Raw genomic sequence first — 25,210 nt, forward strand, 5'->3', positions numbered from 1 at the left:
AACTCTAAGCCTGTGGCTTAACACTTTGTGGCTCTGTCTGTATTAAGTGTTGTCAAATGCCCAAGGCCTCACAACAATTTTCAGAACAAAATTTGAATTAGAAGAAAATGATCCTCTACACCATACTTCAATCAAAACCATGAACAGTAATTATAGTTGTCACTTGCTTTATTTACTTCTAAAGAATGTACCTAATATTGTAGGAAGAATAATTGGCTAGTTCATAAATTTTCTGTTTCCTCTTCAAACATCTGCTTATAATTGTCTTCTTACCTTATCTGAGGTCATCTGTGGTTCAATAGATGGTACTGTGTTTGGGCATCATTTGGGTGTCAGTTGAATTCCATGAGCCTTCTGTTTCTTACCACAAGAAAGATATTAGCCAAATTTGCATATGCTAAAAGTGGATTCAAAATTATAAAGCATGAGTTAAACAAATGACATTTAGCAGAAAATAATTAAGGTCTTTAGTTAATCTTCCTTTTTGCTAGAATTTGGCTTTCAGTCAACCAATACCATTTCACAGTAGCTTACACTATGTGGCAAGCCCCAGAAAGAAGTTTCTGGACAGCTTCTAGTTCCCAATGGTAAGCAAATCTTTAAACTGCATGTTGAAATTGAACAATAGAGTTGAGATTTGAGATTTCCATTCCCACAACTAGTTGTAATGGAACCAAACAACTCTGAATGAGTTTTAGAGATTAATAAGACCTTCATTCATAAGGCATTTTATGAACCTTTCAGTATAAATGCCAACTATTTTTAAATCTTGTGATTCCATAATGAAAATCATTTCCTAAACAATTTGGGCAGCTCTATAATAATTCTAATGGTTCCCTCTCCAAGTGCCTTTCAAAAATAGCGATAACATGTCTTTTAGAAATAGATAGATAAGTATTAACCAAATAAAAGCATATATTGAAAGTTTCTGCTAGAACAATGAAACCAAAATAATCTGTAAAATGAGGGTGTTGAGCTAAATGATCTCTAAGGCTGCTTTCAGCCATAGGGGGGCAAAAAACCTATGGCTTTAACTCTGAAAAAGCTTAGCTGAAACCCTAATACAATTCACATATCTTGTTTTTCACGCTTTCCATGATAAATTCTTGCTCATTAATGTAACTCATATCTGGAAGGAAGTTAGCAACCTATGTGAATTCATCCACTTGTTTTAATAACATTTCATTTACATGTTTAATAAAATGGTCATAGTGTAACAAAAACTTCTGGTTAAAGGAAGAGGCATTTTTAGAAATGTGTTTTCCTTATGTTTTTTTTTTTCCCCCAAAAGTGGTGACAGAATTTCAAGACCCAGTCTTATATTCCCCAGTTAGGTTATGCTGTATTTATATGAAAAAAGCGCTTCTATTGCAGCACCTCTCCCAATCATAATAATATCTTACATTCATATCATGTTTTACAGTTAAACAAACTTATTTTTTCAGTTTTTAAATTTCCTATCACATTCACCTCATTGCCTCCTCAAAACCTTCTCATCACTCTTTGAGCACCTCCTCTCCTGGCCCCTCATCCTCCATCTTTGATCACCTCAGTGGCCCTGAGGAGAGAGTTTGGCAGATATTCTCATTCAGAGATGAGCAAAACAAAACTCAGGGAAATGAGGTTATCAGCTGGTGGCTAATGATGCCCCAGATGACAATTTATATTATGTCTGTAACGTTAATTTGAATAAGGTTTTTGAATGAAAAGGAATCATTTTGGAAACTGAAAATGGATATGCAGCCCCACCCATAGCTAGACAAGTACTGGTTGAACTAATAAACGAACTTTAAATTTTTAATAGCACCTCATATTTTAGAAGCTATTTCTTTGTACAATTATTTTGCAAAACACTAAGGCAACCTATAGCAAGAACCATAGCAAGGTCTTTGGATACGCTCTGATCCAGGAATTGCTCTTCAAATAATCTTTCATACAGAAAAAAAATCCTATGGAAGTAACATTCTCGAAGATGTTCTCCAGGTTATCAACCCCAACCAAAAGACTGAAACCACCTTAAAGCCCAGGATTTAGTATCTGTGAAAGGTATTATTTATGGCTGCCCAGCAGGTTTCTTCTCTAATCACCCCCTTTATCCTTCCTAAACATAATGGTAGGCACATGACCCAAGGCAACCAATCAGACTACTCATCTCCACAGTCCACATTGATTGGTTTAGATGAGCCAGTAAAAGTCCTTTCCTATGTCTTTTTCTTAGGTCACCTCTTGCCTCTATGGTGAGGGACTGGACATGTAAAAACCCTAGCATTTCAGCCACACAGAGAAAGCCCAGTTAAGATCAACTAAGGCCAATACACAAGCAGAGGCAAGAGGTGAAGAGAGACAGAGCTGGCACATTCCTGAAAACATTGAGCTCTGGCTCTAGTCACACCTAACGCCTCTTCCACCTGTGCAAATTCCAGTTACTCAAGCCATTAAGTCTCTATTTTTTAAAGCTAGTTTAAATTGGGTTTCTGATATAATTAAAAGCCCTGATTACTACATGCACAGAAAGGAATGCTATGTAGCTTTAAAATAGCAATTATGAGGGTGCCTGGATGGCTCAGTCAGTTAGGCATCCGACTCTGGATTTCAGCTCAGGTCATGATCTCAGGGTTGTTAGATTGAGCTCCTGTAGGGCTTCACACTGGACTGGATGTGGAGCCTGTTTGAGATGGTCTCTCCCTCTCCCTCTCCCTTTCTCCACCTCTAAAAAATAAAAAAAATTGGGATCTCTGGGTGGCGCAGCAGTTTGGCGCCTGCCTTTGGCCCAGGGCACGATCCTGGAGACCCAGGATCGAGTCCCACGTTGGGCTCCCGGTGCATGGAGCCTGCTTCTCCCTCTGCCTGTGTCTCTGCCTCTCTCTCTGTGTGTGTGACTATCATAAATAAATAAAAATTTTTAAAAAATGTTAAAAAATAAAAAAAATAGCAATTATGAAGAAACATGGGAAATGTTTATAGCAAAATGTTAAGTGGTAGCAACAAAAGACAAAATAGTAAGCGTGTGTGTAGAAGTATACAAGGAAAAAAGTGTATGTGTTTATAGTGCTTACTCCTGAGTGGGAGTGGAGAGGTACACTTCTCCTTTTCCTTTATATACTTCTATTACTTGAAAATATTTCAGAGACCATGTATAATATTGGTATTATTATTTAAAAAGAAATGTTACCCCCAAAATACATACTTTAGGATTATCATAATATAATACAATACACTTAGTCACCTGGAAGAGAATATTAAAATAATTATTGTGCTAAAAGTTGTGATTTTAGTAGTTTAAAATTTTTCAAAAACATCTTGAGATGATAATAATTATTTATTGGCTTTTCAGCAAGAAAAAAGGGATTTTATTTATTATCAATTAATTAATTTGTACTCTTTTTTAAAATTTTCATTCCAGTTGTTAACGTGTGGTGATATATTTATCCTATTTATTTATTTATTTATTTTAATTTAAATTCAAATTCAATTAGCCAACATATAGTAAATCATTAGTTTCAGATGTAGAGTTCAGTGATTCATCAGTTGCATATAATACCTAGTGCTCATCACATCATGCGTCCTCCTTAACGCCCATCACCCAGTTACCCCATTCTCCCCCTCCCTCCAGCACCCCTCAGTTTGTTTCCTATAGTTCAGAATCTCTCATGGTTTGTCTCCCATTGATTTCTACCCAGTGTTCCTCTCTTCCCCTATGATCCTCTGTGCTGTTTCCTATGTTCCACATGAGTGAAACTGTATGACAATTGTCTTTCCCTGACTGACTTATTTCACTCGGCATAATACCCTCCAGTTCCATCCACATTGATAGAAATATAATAGTATTCCATTATACACACAGACACACACACACACACCACATCTTTTTTATCCATTCCTCTCTGGATGGACATCTGGGCTCCTTCCTCAGTTTGGCTCTTGTGGATATTGTTGCTATAAACATTGGGGTGCAGGTGCCCCTTCAGATAACTACCTTTGTATCTTTAAGGTAAATACCTGGTAGTGCATTCGCAGGATCCTAGGGTAGCTCTATTTCTAACCTCTTGAGAAACCTCCATATTGTTCTCCAGAGTGGCTGCACCAGCCTTTATTCCCACCCACAGTGTAAGACAGTTCCCCTTTCTCTACAACCTTGCCAACATTTGTTGTTTTCTGTTTTAATTTTAGCCATTCTGACTGGTATTAGGTGGTGGTACCTCACTGTGGTTTTGATTTGTATTTCCCTGGTGATGAGTGACGTGGAGCATTCTTTCATGTGTTTGTTGGCCATGTGTTTGTCTTCTTCGGAGAAGTGTCTGTTCGTGTCTTCTGCCCGTTTCTTATTTTGGACTATTTGCTTTTTGGGTGTTGAGTTGGATAAGTTCTTTATAGATCTTGGATCCTAGCCTTCTATCTGATACATCATTTGCAAATATATTCTCCCATCCTTAGGTTGCCTTTTAGTTCTATTTACTGTTTCCTTTGCTGTGCAGAAGCTTTTTATCTTGATGAAGTCCCAATCACTCATTTTTGCTTTTGTTTCCATTGCATTTGGAAACGTTTCTAGCAAGAAGTTGCTGCAGCTGAGGTTGAAGAGGTTGGTAATTGTGTTCTCCTCTACGACTTTGATGGGTTCCTGTCTCACAGTTAGGTCTTTCATTCATTTAGAGTATTGTTGCATATGGTGAGAAAATGGTCCAGTTTCACTCTTCTACACGTGGCTGTCCAATTTTCCCAACATCATTTGTTGAAGAGACTGTCCTTTTTCCATTGGATATTCTTTCCTGCTTTGTTGAAGATTAGTTGACCATAGAGTTGAGGGAAGAACAAAATGCATAAACATTGTCATAGCTTTAAAAATTAAAACAAAGGGTAAAAGTAACCTCATTTATTGGGAGTTTGTTTATAAATTTTAATTCCATTGTCAAGTTAATATTTTACTTTAACTCTACATTGCTTATAAGGTCATTCAGCGCTAGATTCTTGGCTTTCCTGACCATTTCCTTACCATTCTTTTTCCTAACTCCTTTTAATGATTGTGTGATCATAAAATTCATTCAAGTTGATTTATATCAGGACTAGTTGTGGAGGAAATCATTTCTTTTGTTTCGTATTAGTATCAGTTCTGGTGGTTAATTCTGTAGAAGATATTTCAGCTCTCTTCTAGTCAGATTTGCTCACCTGGAAGATGAGAAATTTAGGTATACAATTTTGTACATAAAATACAGATTTCAGGGTATCCCTGGGTGGCTCAGTGGTTTGGCGCCTGCCTTTGGCCCAGGGTGCGATCCTGGAGTCCCGGGATGAGTCCTGCGTCGGGCTCCCTGCATGGAGCCTGCTTCTCCCTCTGCCTGTGTCTCTGCCTCTCTCTCTCTCTCTCTCTCTCTCTCTCTCTGTCTATCATGAATAAATAAATAAAATCTTTAAAAAAAAATACGGATTTCACCCAAAGATGTGACTGGTTATTTGGTTTGGTTTATTTAATTTTGTTTAGGATAAAAATTTATCAGTGAATAATTTTAAATGGTCATCTCTTTTGGTAAATTTAGAGTACTAAATCTCTACATATTCTACTAAGAGAAGTGATATATACCTATATTCCATTCTTTCTACCTACATATTGGGGTGTATGAGATGTTGGTATAATTGGTACAAAGAGGGGGGAAAAAGGCACAATGAACACAAGGCACAACATTTCTTTACCTTCAGTACAATAAAGCACTGTTTTAGCTCTGGTCAACAAAATGAAAAGTAACGTAAGTACTTTGAAAATGTCATTTATTTTCTCTTTACTTCATTTTTTTTTCATTTATAGAGACATGATAATAGCTTCATTGACAATTTCCTAGGATTAGGATATCAATTGAGATTAAAAACAAAATCTTATTGGAGTATACCATAGAGAAAAGTGCACACAGAAGGAGTATACAGCTTGATGAATCTTGACAAACTGAACACACTCATGTAGTAAACATACAAGGGAAGATGCAGATGTCCCTGTGCCTTAGAAACATCCTTCATACTCCAAGTCTCTGTTCCTCTGCCACAAGAGCATTTGCTATCCTGACCTCTAACACTACAGATTTTGCCTGTGCTTGAACTTCACGTAAAAGGACTCATACACTGTGTATTCTTTTATGCCTGACCTGTTTCACTCAACAGTATATTAATGAGATTCATCCACATTGTGTGCAGTTCTTTTTCCTTGTTGTCTGGTATGCAGTTTTATGAAAATACTGCAATTTATTTCTACATTTTCCATTGATGGACATTTGGGTAGTTTTCACTTTGGTTTACGACTTGGAAAACAAACATACTCATTTTTGTTGTGTATACCCAGAATTGGGATTGCTTTGTCAAAGCTTATATGTGTGCTTGGTTTTTGTGGATAAGCCAAGAAATTATACAAAAATACAAGTAATTTATGAGACATCTGGTTGCTACACGTTTTAAGGTGACTCAAGGTAACACCACGAATGTTACTTTATTATTCACAGCTTCTTGTTAGACTGTTACAGCTCTCTGGAGTGGCCTTAATTAAGCTTTGCCTTTGTTGCGCCAAATAAACGTAAGCTCGGTAACTAAACTGAATTAAACTTTCCTGATTTTACATGATTGTTTCTCAGAAATGCTAACTATACCCCTTAATTCGACCGACAACAGACTAATTTCGCCCAATTTGGAAAGCTTGGAGAAGCTAAGCTTTATACCACAGGCCAGGAAAATTTAGCATAGAGCAAATATTTGAAATGCAAATCTAATTTCCCATGCAAAGTCAGTAACTCAAACACTAAGTACAGAATTCATCTAATTTCCCTTATGTCCACTATCTGACTTCTCCACTTCTCTACATCTAATTTTGTGGGCTATTTTGAGTAGTTCCACTACAGGTTTTGTTGTTGTTATTTTGTTTTGTGGTTTTGTTTTTGTGAGAATAAGAGAATAGAGGAGAGGAAGGAAAAAGCCTAATCTCAGCAATAGCCGTGGTATTAGCAGAGGAAGCACAACTGTGGGTGTATGAGGTTTTGCTCTGTTACCTCACTGATATCACCCCATTTCCAGTTAAGTATTTATAAAGCACCTCTGTGTGCCTGACACTGAGAAGCCAGAGGTAAATAAGAGCCCTTAAAAAGTTCACAGCCTAGCGAAGGAGACAGGTACACATCTGGCTATGAGCCCTAAAATAGCACTAATGAAGTGGATGTAAACATAAAAGGACCCTACTTTGTTACACAAGTAGATGGAAGTCAAATGAACAAGATAGTTTATTCTCCCTCCTGCTGCACTTTCGTTTACATTGTTAACTCCGTCTTAGGTTACAATTATAGTAATTTATTCAAGTGGAAAGTAAATCACAATCTGGCAAATACAGTTGACCCTTGAACAATAACATGGGTTTAACTACAGACATCCACCTATGATGCAGATTATTTCACAGTATGGTGCTCTGAATGTGGTTTCTCTTCCTTTTTTTTTTTCTTAGTATTTTCTTTTTCTCTAGCTTACTTCACTGAAAGAATTCAGTATATAATACCTATACAAAATGTGTTAATCAACTATTTTATTGGTAAGGCTTTAAAAAATATTTTATTTATTTATTCATGAGAGACACAGAGACAGGCAGAGACATAGGCAGAGAGAGAAGCAGGTTCCTCATGGGGAGCCCGATGAGGGACTGAATCCCGGGACCCTGGGATCACAACCTGAGCTGAAGGCAGATGCTCAACCAGAGCCTTCAACCAGGTGCCCCTATTGGTAAGGCTTTTAAAGAACAGTAGGGTATTAGTAATTAAGTTTTGAGGTTGTTGAAAGTTATTCACAGGTTTTTGACTGTGTGGGGTGAGAGAATGTTGTCACTCATAACCTCCACATTGTTCCAGGGTCAAATATATATGAATGTAACATCTGTGATGGAAAGTGGTTGTCTTTCTTTTTCGTGTTTATATGCCTAGAGTTTTGTTTTGGTTTAGGGTTTTTTGGGGGGCAAGTTATCCCTGGAAATCACTTGACTCAAAGCTCATGAGCTGACTTCCACTGAGTCATTTCTAATTGATGCAGGTTGAGAAGCTCCTTCAAACTTCAAACTTCATCAGCCTCACTTTGTGTCCATTCCACTCTTTCCATCTCCAGACACCCTATACATAGGCTTGTTACATATATTTGATAAGAATTTAGTGGACATTTTCTCTTTATTATTCCATATGTGCAAAAATAAAAGAGTACTGACAATTAAACAATTAGGAGATTGGTACAGTGTACCAAACCTTAAAGTGCATAGGTACCCTAGAATATTAAAAATGCATATTCCCAAATCTGACTCCAAGAGACTTTGATTCAATAGTCTGGGCCAGGCCACAGGAATCCGCATTTAGCCTTTTGATGCTGATGGAGATGGCTCTTGGGTCTTATTTTGAGAAACTTCACTTTGGTTCCCATTTAAAAATGATGCAAATGTTCTCCATGATGGAGAGGATGCACATCTGTCTGGCCCCTGTCTTCATAGCAGATAGCTATTGCTACCCCTTTCATCAGCAGCTTGCTCTATCTTTTTTGATAGACTTTGCTTTTTAGAGAAATTTAGATTTACACAAAAATTAAGGAGAAAGTACAGAAAGTTCCTGTAGGCCTCCTAAAAATCCCCTGTGCTCTATCAATTCCACCTTCCCTTTCTCAAACCCTTGACAACCATTGACTTTTTTTTTTTCTGTCAGCATTTGCTGTTGGATTTTAGTGAAGAGGTATGCGGTGGCATCTCATCATTGTTTTAATTTGCAATTCCCTAATGACATATTGATTTTGAGCATCCTCTCTTAAGCTTACTTGCCATCTGTATGTGTAATTGCTAATATCATCTACTCCCAGTCTGTTTAAATATCTCCATTGGGCTGATGTCTCTTAATTCTTTCCAATCCCAGGTTGCTGTTGGCTTCAGGCGGGTCCCAGTAGACACCCTGTTCCTTACATCCTCTTTATTCCTATACTTCATTAGAACTGAGGGCCCTGGATTTTTCAAACAATATACCAGTACCTCTAGAGGCTTTGACTTGGGCTGCTGACAAAGAAATCTTTATTAAACCCTTGAAAATGATATTATTCAAGAGACACACAAGGGAAGTAAGTGATGAGAAGAGGAGGTACTATTATGAAAGTGGCCCCAGGACATTAGGTTTATCACAAAATCCTTTCCATGAGTCAGTTCATCTTTTCCATTTTAGTTTCAGGAAGGATATTTGACCCCATGGAATTAGGAGTCCTTTCCTACTTTTGCCAAACTGCTAAAGCCAATGAATATTCAAGTGAAACCGTATCCAAATTTGGGGCTCTGCTGACCACAGAGGACCTTCTGCCTGAGTTATTGCTCCTGAAGCTTTCACACAGCTGTCTCTAGAGAGCACAGAATGGAGGCCAAGTTTCTTGGATGAGCTGCAGTCAGTTTTCCAAGGATGTGGTTGATTCCAGAAAATGCACAGCTAATTTATAAGAGGTAGGAAGACGGCAACTGCCTTGAGAATAACATATTGGGGATTCTGGAGGTCAAGAATTGATCTCAGCCCATATGGGAAACTTTCACTAGTATGAACTGAAGAAGCTTGCATGAATCTATAGGCCATCGTAAAACCTCTGACAATGCTAGTTTATGTTTTATGTTTTAGAATGAGGTCAAAGATGAAAATCTTAAAATACAGACTTTGTCTCTGCATTGGCTGGGAGACTGATGGTATCTGAGCTGTCTGGAAGGAGGTTGGGGAGTCGGAAACTCCTTTCTTCATGTTGGTGCTAGTCCTGATCCTTGGATTTAACTATTGTTTTCATTTTAACAGAGTCCATTATGTCTCTATATTTTAATCCTATAGGAGAATTTTTCCACAGTCTTTGAGTCTCTAGGAGCCAATAAATCACATTAAAAGAGGCCCAGAATATCTGTCTTCTTTCTTTGTGTCCTCGGCAAGATCATGCATTGTCTCATAGGATTGGTATTTGACAGATACTATTTTGGGTCTTCCGATGATTCCTTCAGTCTTTTTTGAGAACCAGAGCTCAAAAAAATCTGTGCAACTGGAAATCACTACCAGTCCCCTGAATCCTGCAGTCCTAGTTTCAAAGAGGTCAGTGTCTTCTTCAGGGCCATGTGGAGGCTCCAGTGTATTCCTAGGAGAATGCATTCCTTGTATTAAGAAGTTATCTACAGAGCATCTTAGAGTTCTATTTGGTGATGTAGTGACATAAGATGTCTGTGGCTGAAGAACTTTGTAAGTGGTTAAATAATGGAACTGTTTCAGTGAACCCAGTAAACCCTAGTTAATAAAATTCCCAATTGATGTGGAGACTATTCATTTCCAATGAAACTAGCAAGACAGGAATCTCACTCAGCAAGCATGCTGTCCTAACTTGTTGGAAGATACTGCAGCTGAGGGCTACAGCCATCATCACTCCATCTTTTTTTTTTTTTTGATATTTGTCTTGTTCAAATGCTTAGCACAACATGTAAAAGCCACTCAAAAAGGGTTTTCAGGATCTGTCATTCTAAATTCCAAGCATGGCACACTGACCCTGAGATTTTTTTTTTTTTTGGTTGTGGTGGCAAAATACACATAAAATTTACCTTTTTAACCATTTTTAACTTTACAGTTCAGTGCCATTAAGTATATTCATATTGTTGTGCAACCATCTCCACCATCCATCTCTAGAATTTCCTCCCTCCCCCTAGCCCTGGCTACCATTCTACTTTCTATCTCTATGAGTTTGATGACTCTAAGTATCTCATATAAGTGGAATCATACAATATTTGTCCTTTTGTGACTGGCTTATTTGATGCAGCATAATGTCTTGTAGGTTTATCCATATCATAGCATGAGTTAGAATTACATTGCTTGTAAGGCTATTATAATGTATATAATTATGTACTATCATGTATTATGATAGTATGTATTATTGCTGGATCATATTGTAATTCTACTTCTATTTTCTCGAAAAATCACCATACAATTTTCCACAGCAGCTGTACTATTCTACATTTTCACCAGCAATGACTTCCACTTTTTTTCACATCCTTCCCAAGACTTATTTTATTTTTGTTTCCTTTTGGATAGTAGCCATCCTAATGGTATGAAATGATCTCTCACTGTGGTTTTGATTTGAATTTGCCTAATGACTAGATATGGGGCATCTTTTCCTTGTGCTTAGTGGTCATTTGTTTATCTTCTTTAGAGATGTCTATTTTAGTCCTTTGTCCATTTTAAGTTGGATTTTTTATTGTTGAGTCATGGTTTTTAAAAATATATCCTGGATATTGATCCCTCATCAGATATATAACCAGATATATAACTTGTGAATATTTTCTCCCATTCTGAAGGTTACCTTTTCAATCTGTTGATAGTCTTTTTATGCAAAAATTTTTTAATTTTGATAAAAGCCCAATTTATCAATTTTTTTCTTGCCTTTGCTTTTGGTGTATATCCAAGAAATCATTGTCAAGTCCAATGTCATGAAGTTTTTCTCTGATGTTTTCTTCTAAGGGTTTTATGGTTTAGCTCAAACATCTAGGTCTTTGATCCATTTTTTATATAATTTTTGTATGTGGTGAAAGGTAAATGTCCAAATTTATTTTTTTGCATCTGGAGATCTATTTTTTCTAACATCATTAGTTGAAAAGACTGTCCTTTCCCCCATTGGTCTTGCCACCCTAACTGAAAATCATTTGACCATAGAGAGGGTCCCAGCTTATGACTTTTCAATTTTAAAATGGTGTGAGCGCATTTAGTAGAACTCATACTTTGAATTTTGATCTTTTTTCCAGGCTAGCAATATGCTGGGTGGTATTGTCATGATGCTGGGCAGTGGCAATGAGCCAGAGCTCCCACTCAGCCACATGATTGCAAGGTTAAACAACTGATACTCTTGTAAACTATTCTGTGCCAATGCAACCATTGCTTTTTCACTTTCAGTATAGTATTCAATAAATTAGATAATAATATATTCAACACTTTATTATGAAATAGCCTTTGTGTTAGATGATTTTGCTCAACTGAAAGCCAACGTAAGTGTTCCGAGCATGTTTAAGGTAGCTTGGGCTAGCCTGTGATATTTGATGGGTTTAGGGGTATTAAATACGTTTTTGATTTGTGGTATTTTCAACTTATGATGGGTTTATCTGGATATAATCCCATCAAAAGTTGAGGAAGATCTGTTATGTGAGGGCTTATTTCTGGGTTCTCTATTCTATTCTATTTTATTGGTCTATATTGTCTGTTTTTAAGACTGTATCATGCTGTATTGATTGCCATAGCATCATAGTAGGTTTTGAAATCAGCAATGTGAGACCTCCAACTTTGTTCTTTTTCAAGATTGTTTTAACTATTTGGGGTCCCTTGATATTCCATATTAATTTTAGGGTGATGTTCTATTCCTGCAAAAAAATGTTGAGATTTTTATAGGAATTGCATTAAATCTGTAGACAATTTTGGATAATATTGACATCTTATAAATATTAAGCCTTCTAATGAACATGGGATGTCTTGCCATTTACTGATGACATTAATTTCTTTCAGCAACATTTTGTAGTTTTTCAGTGTATAAGTCTTCCACCTTTTTGGTTAAGTTTATTCCCAAGTATTTTATTCTTTTTGATACTATTGTGAATTGAATTTTCTTAATCTCCTTTTGAATTGTTTATAGATTGTATAGAAACACTACTGAGGCACGTGGGTGGCCCAACTGGTTAAGCGTCCAACTCTTGGTTTCAGCTCAGGTTGTGATCTCAGGATCCTGAGATCAAGCCCTGCATCTGACTCTGAGCTCAGTGCAGCTTCTTGAGACTCTCTCTCCCTTTCCCTCTGCCCCTCCCCTGCTCAGATAAACAAATCTTAAAAAAAAAAACAAAACAAACAAACAAAAAAAAACCACACAACTGATTTGTGTGTGTTGACTTTGAATCTTGCGTGTGTTGATATTTTTAGGATTTCCTACATAAAAGATCTTGTCAGTTATGAACAGAGATAATCTTATTTCTTCCTTTCCAATTTGTGTGCCATTTCTTTCTTTCTTTTTCTTGCCTAATTGTTCTGGCTAGAACTTCTGGTACTGTGTTGAACAGAAGTGGTGAATTTCATAGTGGACATCCTTAACTTGTCCCTGATCTTAGAAGAAAGGTTTCATTTTTTTTTTTTCACCATTGAGTATAATGTTAGCTGCAGGTTTTTTATATATGGCTTTTGTTATGTTGAGGTAATTTCTATCTATTCCTGGCTTGTGGAGTGTTTTATTATGAAAGATGTTGAATATTGTCAAATGCTTTTTATGCATCAGTTGAGATTTTTGTAACCAGGGAAATGGTTCTGAGTCTCAGCCCAAAAGATAGTGGGAGAGTTCTCAGCAATTAACAAATCGGTTTTGTTTCATAGGATGTTCTCTTTTATACTTCTTAGGAAAGCCAACCACTATTTTTAGTTGCATCAACCAGAGGTAGATATTCTCCTTCCTTCACCTGGTTATTGTTTTCTTATGCCCAGCAATGGCTAACTATGGCATCCTCTCTTTCTTGCTAACAACTAGAAGAAAAAGCAAATCAATTTAGGCTTATCAATAATTGGCTAGAAATCATTTTTATGGGATAAATTTAATTTTTAAGTGATCATACAGTAAAACTGACTTTTTCAGTAGTGTATAGTTCTATGAATAAACACATGTACAGACTGATATGACTACCACCATGACCAGGATACAGAAGAGTTCCATTGTCTCTTGCATTCTATCCCTTTATCGTCACACCCTCCCTCTATCTTGAATTCCTGGCAACCACTAATCTTTTTTTTTTTTTTTAAGATTTTATTTATTTATTCATGAGAGACACAGAGGGAGAGAGGCAGAGACACAGGCAGAGGGAGAAGCCGGCTCCACGCAAAGAGCCCGATGTGGGACTCGATCCCTGGACCCCAGGATCACGCCCTGAGCCAAAGGCAGGCGCTCAACTGCTGAGCCACCCAGGCATCCCGGCAACCACTAATATTCACCATTACTATAATTTGGTCCTTTTGAGAATGTCATACAGTAGCATGTTATATCTGTGAGTAGAAGTTAAGTGTGACTGACAATTTTGCTAGCCATCGTTTGAACAGAATTATCTTAAATCATGATGAGCCTGGTGTCATCATCATGGTAGTAGACAATTATCATAAATTCAGGATGTTGTGTCATCCTCAGAGCATCAGTCTCTAGAGTTCTATCAGTCTGATGGGAAGAATGTTAGACAAATTTTAAGAGTAATAGTTGAGGACTGGGACCGATCTTTTAGCAATTGGGTCACAAGAGATTATAGGAAGCCAGGTTACCATCTGTGGTACGTGGTCATTTTATGGACTACTACGTATTATCATCCACATATGTGAAGGACAGTGAGCAGAAAATGCATTAAGCTGAAAACTGCAGGACTGTATAAGAAATGATTTTGAACAAATCATAAAACAGTTATGTTTTGCTTCTGCTGTGATGGCCAACAAATTAATTTTTAGTCTTTTAGATGAAACAAATCTAGTAGAATAAAATTGAAATAGTCTTATTTTATCAATTAGGATGGTTTTGGCTGAAAGTAACAGAATACCCAGCTAAAAGTGGCTGAAATAATAAGGGGGGGGAGGTTTTCTTACCTCACATAAAAAAGTTATCTAGAGGTGAGTGGTTCCAGGTCACTGAATCAGTGGTCTCAACAATGTCACGAAGACTCCAGTTCTTTCCATCTTTCATTCTACTGTTCTCAGTATGAAACTTTTGGCCCTCAAGAGTTGTTTCTTCTTGATTTCAAGATGTCCTCATGTCCCCGTACAACTGTATTCATGAGTAGGGAGAAGGTAAGGTGACAAATCTCTTTCATGTCTGCTTCTTTGTTTTGGAGGAAAAATCTTTTCCCAAATCCCCCCAACAGCTTTCTCTTAAGTTGTATAGGCAGAACTGGGTCCCTTGGCTATTCCTACCTGAAGGCAAAATACATATCTAGCGTTTTGGTATTTATCATGTGGAGTGGGCTTTGACAGGAGGAAGAAAGGCAAGGGAAATACCTTCTGGTAGGTCTGCTTCATCCCACTGTCGTGAACATGGGTAAGGCACATCTGCCTGGACTGCACAAAAAAGGGCTCCATCCTTATTTGTTTTTTCCCTTCCTCCCCCTTCACTTTCCTGCTTGAAAAGGTGGAAATCCAGAAACTTTGCTCACCTTTCCTAAACAAAGGCATTGCTTGTTTCTTTCATCCCAGCCTTTTTGGAGTTCTGCAGTTCCAGTTTCTGCAAGCTCTTTGGAATCTCCCTGACCTCTCGGGAAAGTTTCTGACCTCAGACTGAGGAATACATTTTTATGGGCAGTCCATGAGTGTTGATTATAAAAAAGAAACTGAGATGTCAACTGTATTTCAATTAAAAAAATAAACTGAGAAATCTTTGTAGAAAAATAAAGAAAAACACAACAGAATATAAGTTATTTCTACAATGTTAGTCTGCACTAAAAATCAACCGTTTCAGTGGAGTGAAGCCCTTTGAATAAAAAAAGGAGCAAAAGGCACCCCTGTGCCTATCTGTTCTGAATGCTGGCTCTGTGAGCACCATAAGCTGTTTCTTGCCATCAGAGCAATGACTTCAATTTTTCCATTCCAACTGTGGTGAAAAGGAATAAGAAAACTGTATCCTGCCTCTGGAAGCAGGATACAGGCTCCACACTAATCAAAAAAGGAAGATTCATTATAAAACAATATTTTAATATCCAGGTTCTGAGTCATTTCATGGCCTGCCACAGGATTAGAATGGGGATATTGTACAAGCCCGACCCTTTGGAGGAAAGCTTTTTCCTAAATGAGTTCCTCTTGCTGCTCTCTGATTCACAAATCCCAATCTCACAATTTCACCTCCTTCTCTTTTAATCATATTACCAGATAGCTATTTTTTAAAAAAGATTTTATTTATTCACGAGACAGAGAGGGAAAGAGAGAGAGAGAGGCAGAGACACAGGCAGAGGGAGAAACAGGCTCCATGCAGGGAGCCCGACGTGGGACTCGATCCCCGTTCCCCAGGATCACGCCCTGGACTGAAGGCGGCGCTAAACCATTGAGCCACCCTGGCTGCCCACCAGATAGCTATTTTAAGGGACATGGTGGGGGCTGCAGATAAAACAGGGGCCAGGGCTCATCTGAAAATGCATGAACTGAGAAGTGCCAATGAAATATTGGCACTGAAAACAGGCAAAAGGAGAGTAAAGTTTTCAGAAACCTGGTTAGTAGCAATAAAGACTTAAAAGGGCTGTGCTCTACTTGCCAAACCAAGGTTAATTTAGCAATGGACTTGTGAACCAGTCCTGATGAGAGGCACTCTGAACTGAGCCCCTGAGTGACTTCCCCGGGTCTAAGAAGGGAGAATGGGCTTCCCTGTGTGGCAAAGCCAGGTGAAATCTGCTCCACGGTGCTATCATCCATGAACATTCATAGACAAAAAATGTTGACAGCCACAGACCATGCTGCTATGGGATTCTGTTGGATACACTGCAAAGGAAAACCACCAGCAGCTGTCTGAAGCTGGGTTTCTTTTATTAACATTTGGTTAATAGAACCTTTGCCGTGAAACAAACCAGATGAAAACCCAGCCTTCATTAGGAAGGCTTGAGTGCAGGCTGCGACAGATTATGTTGTTGTGACCAAGTCAGGAGGTTTTTATCAACTTGCACACTGTTCTGTGCCCAGCATGGACTTAGATGCTTTGGGATCATAGACGGGGAATTGGAAGCTGGGTACTGCCTTGTGGGAGCAGGATCGCTTTGCCTTCAGGGAGGTGTGTGTGTGGGGTACAGAATGACATTCAGGAAACTGGAAGAAACCTTTGCGAGTGTAGGATTCATGCTCAATTGTGTGGGACAAATATGAGCAGGTTCAAAAGGATAAAAGAATCCATGTCAGATGAGTCCCTTGAGAGCAAGAGCCCCAACTGGCTCATTTTAGTATCTTTAGCGTGTGAATTTGTCACACAAGGTAGGTGTTTAATTGGTAAATTTCAAATAAAGTTCAACTCTATACTCTTATTTGCCCATAATTTCAGTCCTACCCAATTTTATACCCGTCTCTTCCTACACACTTAGAATATATGCCTAAATAAAAGCACTTCAAAACCCCATTAAATGTTCCAAGTTGTCACACTCTCACATACACACTGTCACAAGCTCTCATTCTCACTTTTATTCTTTTCTCTTTTGATCTTGTGCTCACTTTTTCTCACTCCAGAAGTGTTTCCAGGAGTTGGAGAGAGAGTAGAGTAGCACCTAGTTTTTCTAAGCCTTCACCTTCACCTAGCAGTTCACAAAAGCACAAGGGATAAAGAATAAGAAAACTAAAGGAAGAAGATGATGAGGGGGGAGAGAAGAGAAAGGAGAGAAAGAAAACCGGAAAAATCAAGTGATGTGAGTAGGGAGTTAATTGTAAATGATGATACTTTTACCCTAACAAGGAGAAGGAGGATGGCTCCCAGACTCTATAGCAGGGCGAGTGTCTTGCAGAGACTAACTGCTTTGGCTTGCTGACTTGTGGAGAAGCAGAAAAAAGGAAGTCCACTCATATCTCCGTTCTGTCAAAAATTCCAGGGATTCATATTTCTTGAATAGTTTCCCATAAACTTAGGTTGTGAATAGGTCTTCGGGGGTCTTTTCCATTGAGACAATTCTTGTACAAAATGAAATGGGGAGTACTCTTTTGGGAAAAGTCTTGATTACATAGTGAATGCAGATGCCTTCTGTGGTAGTTAATTTTACGTGTCAAGTTGATTGGGGCACGGTGCCCAGATATTTGGTCAAGCATTATTCTGGATGTTTCCAAAAGGGTGTTTTTGGATGAGACTTAACATTTAAATTGGAGACAAAGGAGGCAGGAATATATGATGAAAACAGAATCTCTTCAATAAATAGTGCTGGGAAAATGAACAACTACATGCAAAGGAATGAAACTGGACCACTTTCTAACACCATATATATACATGCAGACACATACACATGCAACTTAAAATGGATTAAAGACCTAAATGTGATACCTGAAACCATAAAACACCTAGAAGAGAGTACAGGCAGTAATTTCTTTGACACTGGCAGTAGTGACATTTTTCTAGATATGATTTCTAAAAAGCAAAAATAAACTATTGGGACTATATAAAAATAAAAATCTTTTGGGGCACCTGTGTGGCTCAGGGGTTGAGCATCTGCCTTTGGCTCAGGTCATGATCCTGAGGTCCTTGGATCAAGTCCCACATCAGGGTCCCCACAGGGAGCCTGCTTCTCCCTCTGCCTGTGTCTCCGCCCGTCTCTCTGTGCCTCTCATGAATAAATAAATAAAATCTCTAAAAACAAACAACAACAAAAAACAAAATAAAAAACCTTTGCACAGCAAAGGAAACCATCAACAAGACAAAAAGGAAACTGTCAACAAGACAAACAAGGCAACCTATTGAATGGGAGAAGAGATTTGCAAATGATATATCCTCAAAGGAGTTAATATTAAAAACACATAAAGAACCTACACGACTCAATACCACAAAACAATCACAGTAAAAAATGGGCTGCAAATAACATATCAGATAAAGGGTTAGTATCCAAACAATAGGTGTTGGCGAGGCTGTGGAGAAAGGGGAGCCCTCCTACACTGTTGGTGGAAATGAAGGCTGATGCAGCTACTCTGGAGAACAGTATGGAGGTTCCTCAAAAAGCTAAAAATAGAGCTACACTATGATCCAGCAGTTGCATTACTAGGTATTTACCCAAGGCTACAAAAGTACCCATTTGAAGGGGCGTGTGCACCTCAATGTCTATAGCAGCATTATTTACAATAGCCAAATTATGGAAAGAGCCCAAATGTCCATCAACTGATGAATGGATAAAGAAGATGTCATGTATAAACACACACACACCAGAATATTACTCAGCCATCAAAAAGAATGAAATCTTGCCATTTGTGGTATGTGGACTATTACTCAGCCATAAAAAAAAGAATGAGATCGTTCCATTTGCAACAATATAGATGGACCTTGAGGGTATTACGTGAAGTGAAATAAGTCAGACTGAGAAAGATAAATACCATATGATTTCACTCATATGTGGAATCTAAAAAACACAAAACAGCGAACAAACAAAGAGCAGAATCAGACCTATGAATACAGAGAACAAACTGATGGTTGCCAGGGGAAGAGTGGTGGGTGGGTAGGCAAGATGTACGCAGGGGAGTGGGAGTCACAGGCTTCCAGTTGTGGACTGATTAAGTCACAGAAATAAAAGGCACAGCCTAGGGAACAGAGTCAATGACACAGTGCTATTGGTGCTATGACGGATGGTAGCTTCCCTTGTGAGCACTGCATAACCCATAACCTATGCTGTTGAGTCACCATGTTGTACACCTGAACCTGATATAAGTAACACTGTGTCAACTATACTGAAATAAAAATTTTAAATGATACTAATAGACAGTAAAATTTAAATAGAACACATTTAATACTTTTTGTTTATTTTTAATATATTCATCTATTTGGTTTAATATAAAACAATATTTTACCCCCAAGTTTTTTTTAGAAGATTTTTTATTTTTCAGTAATCTGTACACCCAACATGGGGCTTCAGCTTGGAACCCCACGATCCACTCACCAAGCCAGCCAGGCGCACCCCTCCACCTCAAAATTTAGTTTTAAAAAATTGATAGACTGAGTAAAGCAGACTGCCTTTTATAATGTGAGTGGTTGCATCCAATCACTTAAAAGCCTGAAGAGAAAAAAAGGCTGACCTCTCTTGAGCCAAAAGGCATTCTCCTGGACACAGACTTCAGGATTCATCTGCAACACCCACTCTTCCTGGTTCCTCCAGTGGGCCATCTTTTGGCTTGAACTACAACTCCTTCGTGAACCTCCAGCCTGTTCAGCCTCCTGCATCAGATTTTGCACTTGCCAAGGGTGTGTGTGCACACATACACACTGTTTTTCTGGAGAACTGTGACAAATACAGCATTCTATATGCTGACAAACAAAACTGAGACACGGCAAAGGTGTTCATACCTTTTTCCAATCAGCACCATAACCGAGAAGGTACTAGAAGGTGAGATCTGAGGTCAACGGTCTGGTGTAGGTGTGAGCTGTGTTCTTTCTTTGCCCTCTGCTTGGATAGTTCACCTAACTTGAGAACAATTGCCCAGGAGACAAGAACAGTGCCAACCCCTAGTATATTAATTTTCTATGACCACTGTAGCAAATTACCACACACTCAGTGCTTAAAACCACATAAATTTATTCTCTTAGAGTTCTGAGGGTCAGAAGTCTCAAATCAAGATGGCAGCAAGACTTCTGGGGAGGATGTTTCTTGCTTTTTTTCAGCTTCTGGAGGCTGCTTACATTCTGTGTGTCACAGTGCCTTTCTTGCATCACTCCAATCTCTTGCCTTCATTGCCACATTCCTGCTACTCTCCTGATTTCCTGCTTCTCTTATAAGGACTCCCACAATTACATTGAGCCCACCCAGGTCATCCAGGATGCCATCCCCACACAATACCCTTAATTTAATCTCACCTGCAAAGGCTCTTTTGACATCTAAGGTAACATTTACTGGTTCTGGGATTGGGCCATTGGTACCTTTGGGGTGGGAGGTAGTAAGGCCTTATTTGGCTTACCACACCTGGATACCAGAAGTCACAGGTTACAGATGGAAGGTGAGATAGGGGAGGGATTCTTATATTTCAGAGTTGGAACTTGAAATTTTGTCTTTTTGGGAAAATACTAAACTATTTGGTGAATGCAGGAAGTTGCAACAAAGAAATGCTTTCTTGGCTGCTAAAGATACAAATATGTATCGGTACTGTATTTTTCTTTAACAATAAAAATTCTTCTAGGGAATTTTTCACGGAGTAAAGCTTCCTCCATCTTAAAAAAGAAATATAAACATGCTTTTTAAAGTAAAGCATTCAGATCTGTGCACACAAATCTGTGGGGACTCTTCCCCTGGCAGCTTTACCAAGTACTTTGTTCAGTCTCCTTTATAGGGATTCAAACATTTTAAGATGAACCCTGAGAAGCTCCCTCAACACACAGAATTTAAGTATCATAAATACATCATTTGCATTCTAGAATATGTCATCCCAAGTTTGAGAATTGTTTTGTGCCCTTAAATGCTGAATACAACTTTTGAGAGAAGCAGTAACTGTTTCAGGGCTTCCCTCTTGGTTATATGAATAACTTCAGGGAGCTCTCTGGCCTTTCTTTTTGGTATATTGTTGTATTGTGGGTGCTCTGGGCACTCCACGATCTTTGCTTGGTATATTCTTAGCAGAGAAAACTTAGTTTTGAGTCCACAGAAAGGAGAGAACATTGAATAAATCAGTTTACAAAAATCATCCTGATTGCTCAATTCGATGCTCAACAATTGTTAGAAAGTATGTAATTTGGAGGTGATGAAGACTCATGGTCCGAGGTTAAGAGGATTCACCTAATCCCAGGGACCCCACCTTACTTTTGTCTAATGATGGTACTGTCTCCTAGGCATTCACCTACCATTAGGCACAAGGGCTTCAAATAAATACCAGAGACTTGGTTCAGAATTCAAGGATGATTTATCTTCCCCATTCCAAGGACATTTTACTATACATGACTATGCCTTCTCCTTCTCCCCTTTTTCCCTTTCTCCCTCCTCAACTCTGAATTTCTCATTGTTTATTTATCTGGGATTGTACTTTGTCAGTCAATCCAGTTCCCCTTGATAAAATATCCTTATCATTTTGAGCCTTGTCAGAAATCTTTGACTCTCTTAGTTACTTCATTGTCAATTTCTGTGTTTTCTGCTTTTCTTCTTAAAACTTGACTTTAGTCCTGGATGAAGAGCATTTTCTTTTTTTTCAGCATCAGGTGAATGGCCATCATGGAAAAGGAGGCCAACCATGTTACTGCTCCTGTCACTGTGTAGGCAAGACCTAAAAAAAGGCTGCTGCCTCCGCTCCATGTCAAGGTGGAAAGAACAACTGATTTTTCTCCTTTGAACCTGGTTACCGGAAAATCTAAGATGAGAAGACCTGTTAAGGATCTATTTCAACACTTCTCAGCTCTACCATTGTACATCCTAAATATATTAGACTGAACCATATAAAATCATTGTGTTTGTAGGTAAAAAAAAAAATTGAATGTTCAACTTCATATTGTCTAGTCTTTACCAAGTAGTATGATGTATCTTGCTTGAATGAAATTAAGTAAAAATGAGCCTTTCCTCTATATAGTTGTAATCTATAAAAGAGATTCTGACGCAAATATATCAGACTGACTTACAGAGAACTAAAAACTGGACAAATATATTTAATTTCCTTTGGCAGACCCAAGGAAATTAAGAGAATACAGATGTGCTTTACAGCAAACCTAAATTTTTGTTTACCAATCAGGAGATCTAGGGCAGGCTAATGTCCCTCATAGACTAAGGTTTGCATTTCTACCATAGAGAAACTTCTTCAAGTCTAGTGAAGAGAAGAAAAATAACAAGATCAATGGCAAAACATTTTTTGGTGGGAAAGCTAAAGGTGGTGCATTCATTTGGGTTTTGAAAAGGCAAACATCCCTCACTGCTGGAGAGAGTATGTTTGAAGTGGGTTTGCTATCGTTAGCATTTTAATGATGTCATTTTGATTATGCATGTGGCCTGAGTTTTTTAAACATCTGGTGCTTTTGTAAACCAAACTAATAAACAAATAAAGACTTCTCGTAGCAACGGCACAGGACAGCAGCATTTCCCAGCAAAGCTCTTAAAAGGCCTCAAATCACTTGGCAACATGCGATTTAAAGGCACAAGGAAACTTCTTAGGAAATAAGTTCTCTCTCTTTTTTTTTCCATCAAAATTCCTCACTGTCACCAGGTCCTTGGGTGCTTGACCCACCTGCCTGTTCTCTCTTCCCTCATTTCCATTAAGAAGGCCTTTTGCTCATACACAGAACATCTTTTTCCCTTTAGCAGCGGTGGGTGTTTGCTGCAGCTCAGATTTAGTTTTTCTCCTTGCACAGCAGTCAGGCCAGGAGGCAAGCTGGGTATCACTGCTACCAGGGCTCAGTTCGGGAAGTGCAAGCATAGGACTGAAGCTCAGGATCTAGCTTCTGCCTGGAAGGTTTAGACTTGACAGTCATCAGCCGTAAAATATGACTGTGAATGAAGTCACCCAAGGAGAGCCTGTCTCCAGAGGAGAAACAGAATGTCTCCTTTGTTTGGAACATGGCCTCCCTGAAAGTCTCCCTCAACTCAAAACTTCCTGTCATGCATTGTGAGCAGTATATGATAGGTTTTTTTCTTGTTTTATGATTGCAACTATAACTGCTTTACTGATAAGGGAATCATGGACAAAGTTGGGATTGGAAGGTCTAATTTGGGAGACCACTGTCAAGCAACTTTTAATCACAAATTTTTGAGGGGCTTGCTGAAATCCTATTAAAAAGGTAATATTCTATGGTTTACTCTTTGATCTGTATGTATAATGCTGCATAAGAGAAACCAGTTTGTTGTTTTTGTTTTCATTTCTCCCTAAATTTCATTTTCAGTTCATTTTCATTTCTCCCTAAATGTGCTTAGGGAACTGAAGGCAGTTTCATTTCTCCCTAACTTTCACTTAAGGAGAAATCAAAATGAACGAACTGAAGACAAACTGTACTCCTGATCATGAACAAAAAGGAGACAACAGCAGAAGCAGAAATGGTGTCACATCAGTGGGGACATCTCTGACTGAGGAATGTTCCCCTTCCATCAGAATCGAGATGTCTACACTCTAGGATAGAAAAGAAAAGATGGAGCAGAGAACCGGAGCACATGCAGTCACTGAGTTATTCCAAATCATTTCTCATTCAAGCTCCCTGAGAGGTAAAGAAACTAAGGAGGTAGATAGTTTTGTGTTAAGATCCTCTGGCCTGCTGGAGGTCCCATGAACCCAGTAGTCCCAGTCAGTAGCCCTGAGACGCTACAGGAAGTGCTGATGCCTAATTGGGCTTATGCCTCAAAGTTATGTACAAGCCCTGGAAGTGTCTGCCTCAGGGAGAATTAGGATGACACTTTTAAATAAAGTCTGACAATGACAGTTAGTATAAATTGTGTGTAAATATATGATTTTTTAAGGACAGTATTTGGTGTCATTTTGAAGTTAAGTCTTTTTAAGTCAAGAGTTACATTTGTATTTTTGAATTAAGTGAAAAAATTCAGAATCTCACAAGAAAGCATGTGTCTCTTAACTTGGACTTTAGGTCCATAACCAAGGCACCGACTCCTACTAGCTAGCTCTGTATTAGAGGGAGGAAAGAACACAGTGTCTTCGGAAAGAGCTTCTCGCATGCCTCACGTGGGTTGGATGAACTGCACCTGGATCTTGAGTCCAGGGCTCCTTCGGTCTATACTTTCATTTAGAATAAAAGGTTCTACAGTGTCTTTCAGTTTTCATTATATTTAGCACATATTCTAAATTTACTACTTATCAAGTTATTCTCTCTTATTTCCATGGTCCTCCACCTCATCCCATCCTACAGAGCAGTCTTCTCTTCTCTGTTACAGATCTCTAGGCCCACTGGTATTTAATCTTTTTTTTGGGGAAAAAAATAGTCCTTCCTTATTTATCCACCCTACTTACCTGATACTGCAATTAACTGTTATTTCTAAAAAAAAAAAAAAAAAAAAAGTACGCAGTTGATTATATAAAGTTGAGACAAACAGCTCTATGGTGACAAGTGACAATATTATCTATAAGAGAATTATATATTTCTTCTGTACATACACACACACACACACACACACACACACATACACACACAGACCAGATTGTAGACTAGAAAAGTACAAAACGAAATAATTCAATAACAAATACCCAGACGGACACTGATTTTCCTTCATCCTCAGGAAGAAGAGTGGTATAAAAGGATACTATAGGTAATGTTGAAACTATAGTTACCAGCAGGCAAGCCTTCAATAAAGTACTGTATTCGATTGAGTCGACGGTACAGTTTTTTGAAAGTGGGAAAGGCGGCTGTCCGCATCCACACAATGAAGTCCTCATTGAGGAAGCCATTGTTTCCTGGATCCTCTTCATCTAGTTCATAGACAGGCTTAGACCAGTATGGGGGTTTTGTGGTCCCTGTGGGAAGAAAATCATTGACATGGTTGAAATTTCTACACCCTTCAGTTTTCCTTAGAATAGAGAGAATGAAATAACTTGGCATTTTTTGAGGAAAGAGAAAT

General features: G+C 38.4%; 1 protein-coding gene across 3 annotated transcripts in view; it reads right to left on the reverse strand.

Annotated features, from left to right (window-relative positions):
* The window catches only part of LOC121473310 (cell cycle control protein 50C-like), a 56,447-nt gene that overhangs the window by 11,373 nt on the left and 19,864 nt on the right, over positions 1–25,210 (reverse strand). For 2 of the 3 annotated variants that reach the window (XM_041725512.1, XM_041725497.1), the window contains exons 6-9: positions 24,897–25,106; positions 19,764–22,016; positions 14,625–14,802; positions 274–397 (exon numbers count right to left, since the gene is read on the reverse strand). In XM_041725512.1, the coding sequence (XP_041581446.1) occupies positions 21,826–22,016; positions 24,897–25,106 (401 nt within the window). In that variant the 3' untranslated portion in view covers positions 274–397; positions 14,625–14,802; positions 19,764–21,825. The remainder of the gene's footprint in view (positions 1–273; positions 398–14,624; positions 14,803–19,763; positions 22,017–24,896; positions 25,107–25,210) is intronic. The other variant, XM_041725504.1, reaches the window with a different exon arrangement.

Source organism: Vulpes lagopus, chromosome 1 (genome assembly GCF_018345385.1).
Source record: "Vulpes lagopus strain Blue_001 chromosome 1, ASM1834538v1, whole genome shotgun sequence".
Taxonomy (NCBI): Eukaryota; Metazoa; Chordata; class Mammalia; order Carnivora; family Canidae; genus Vulpes; species Vulpes lagopus.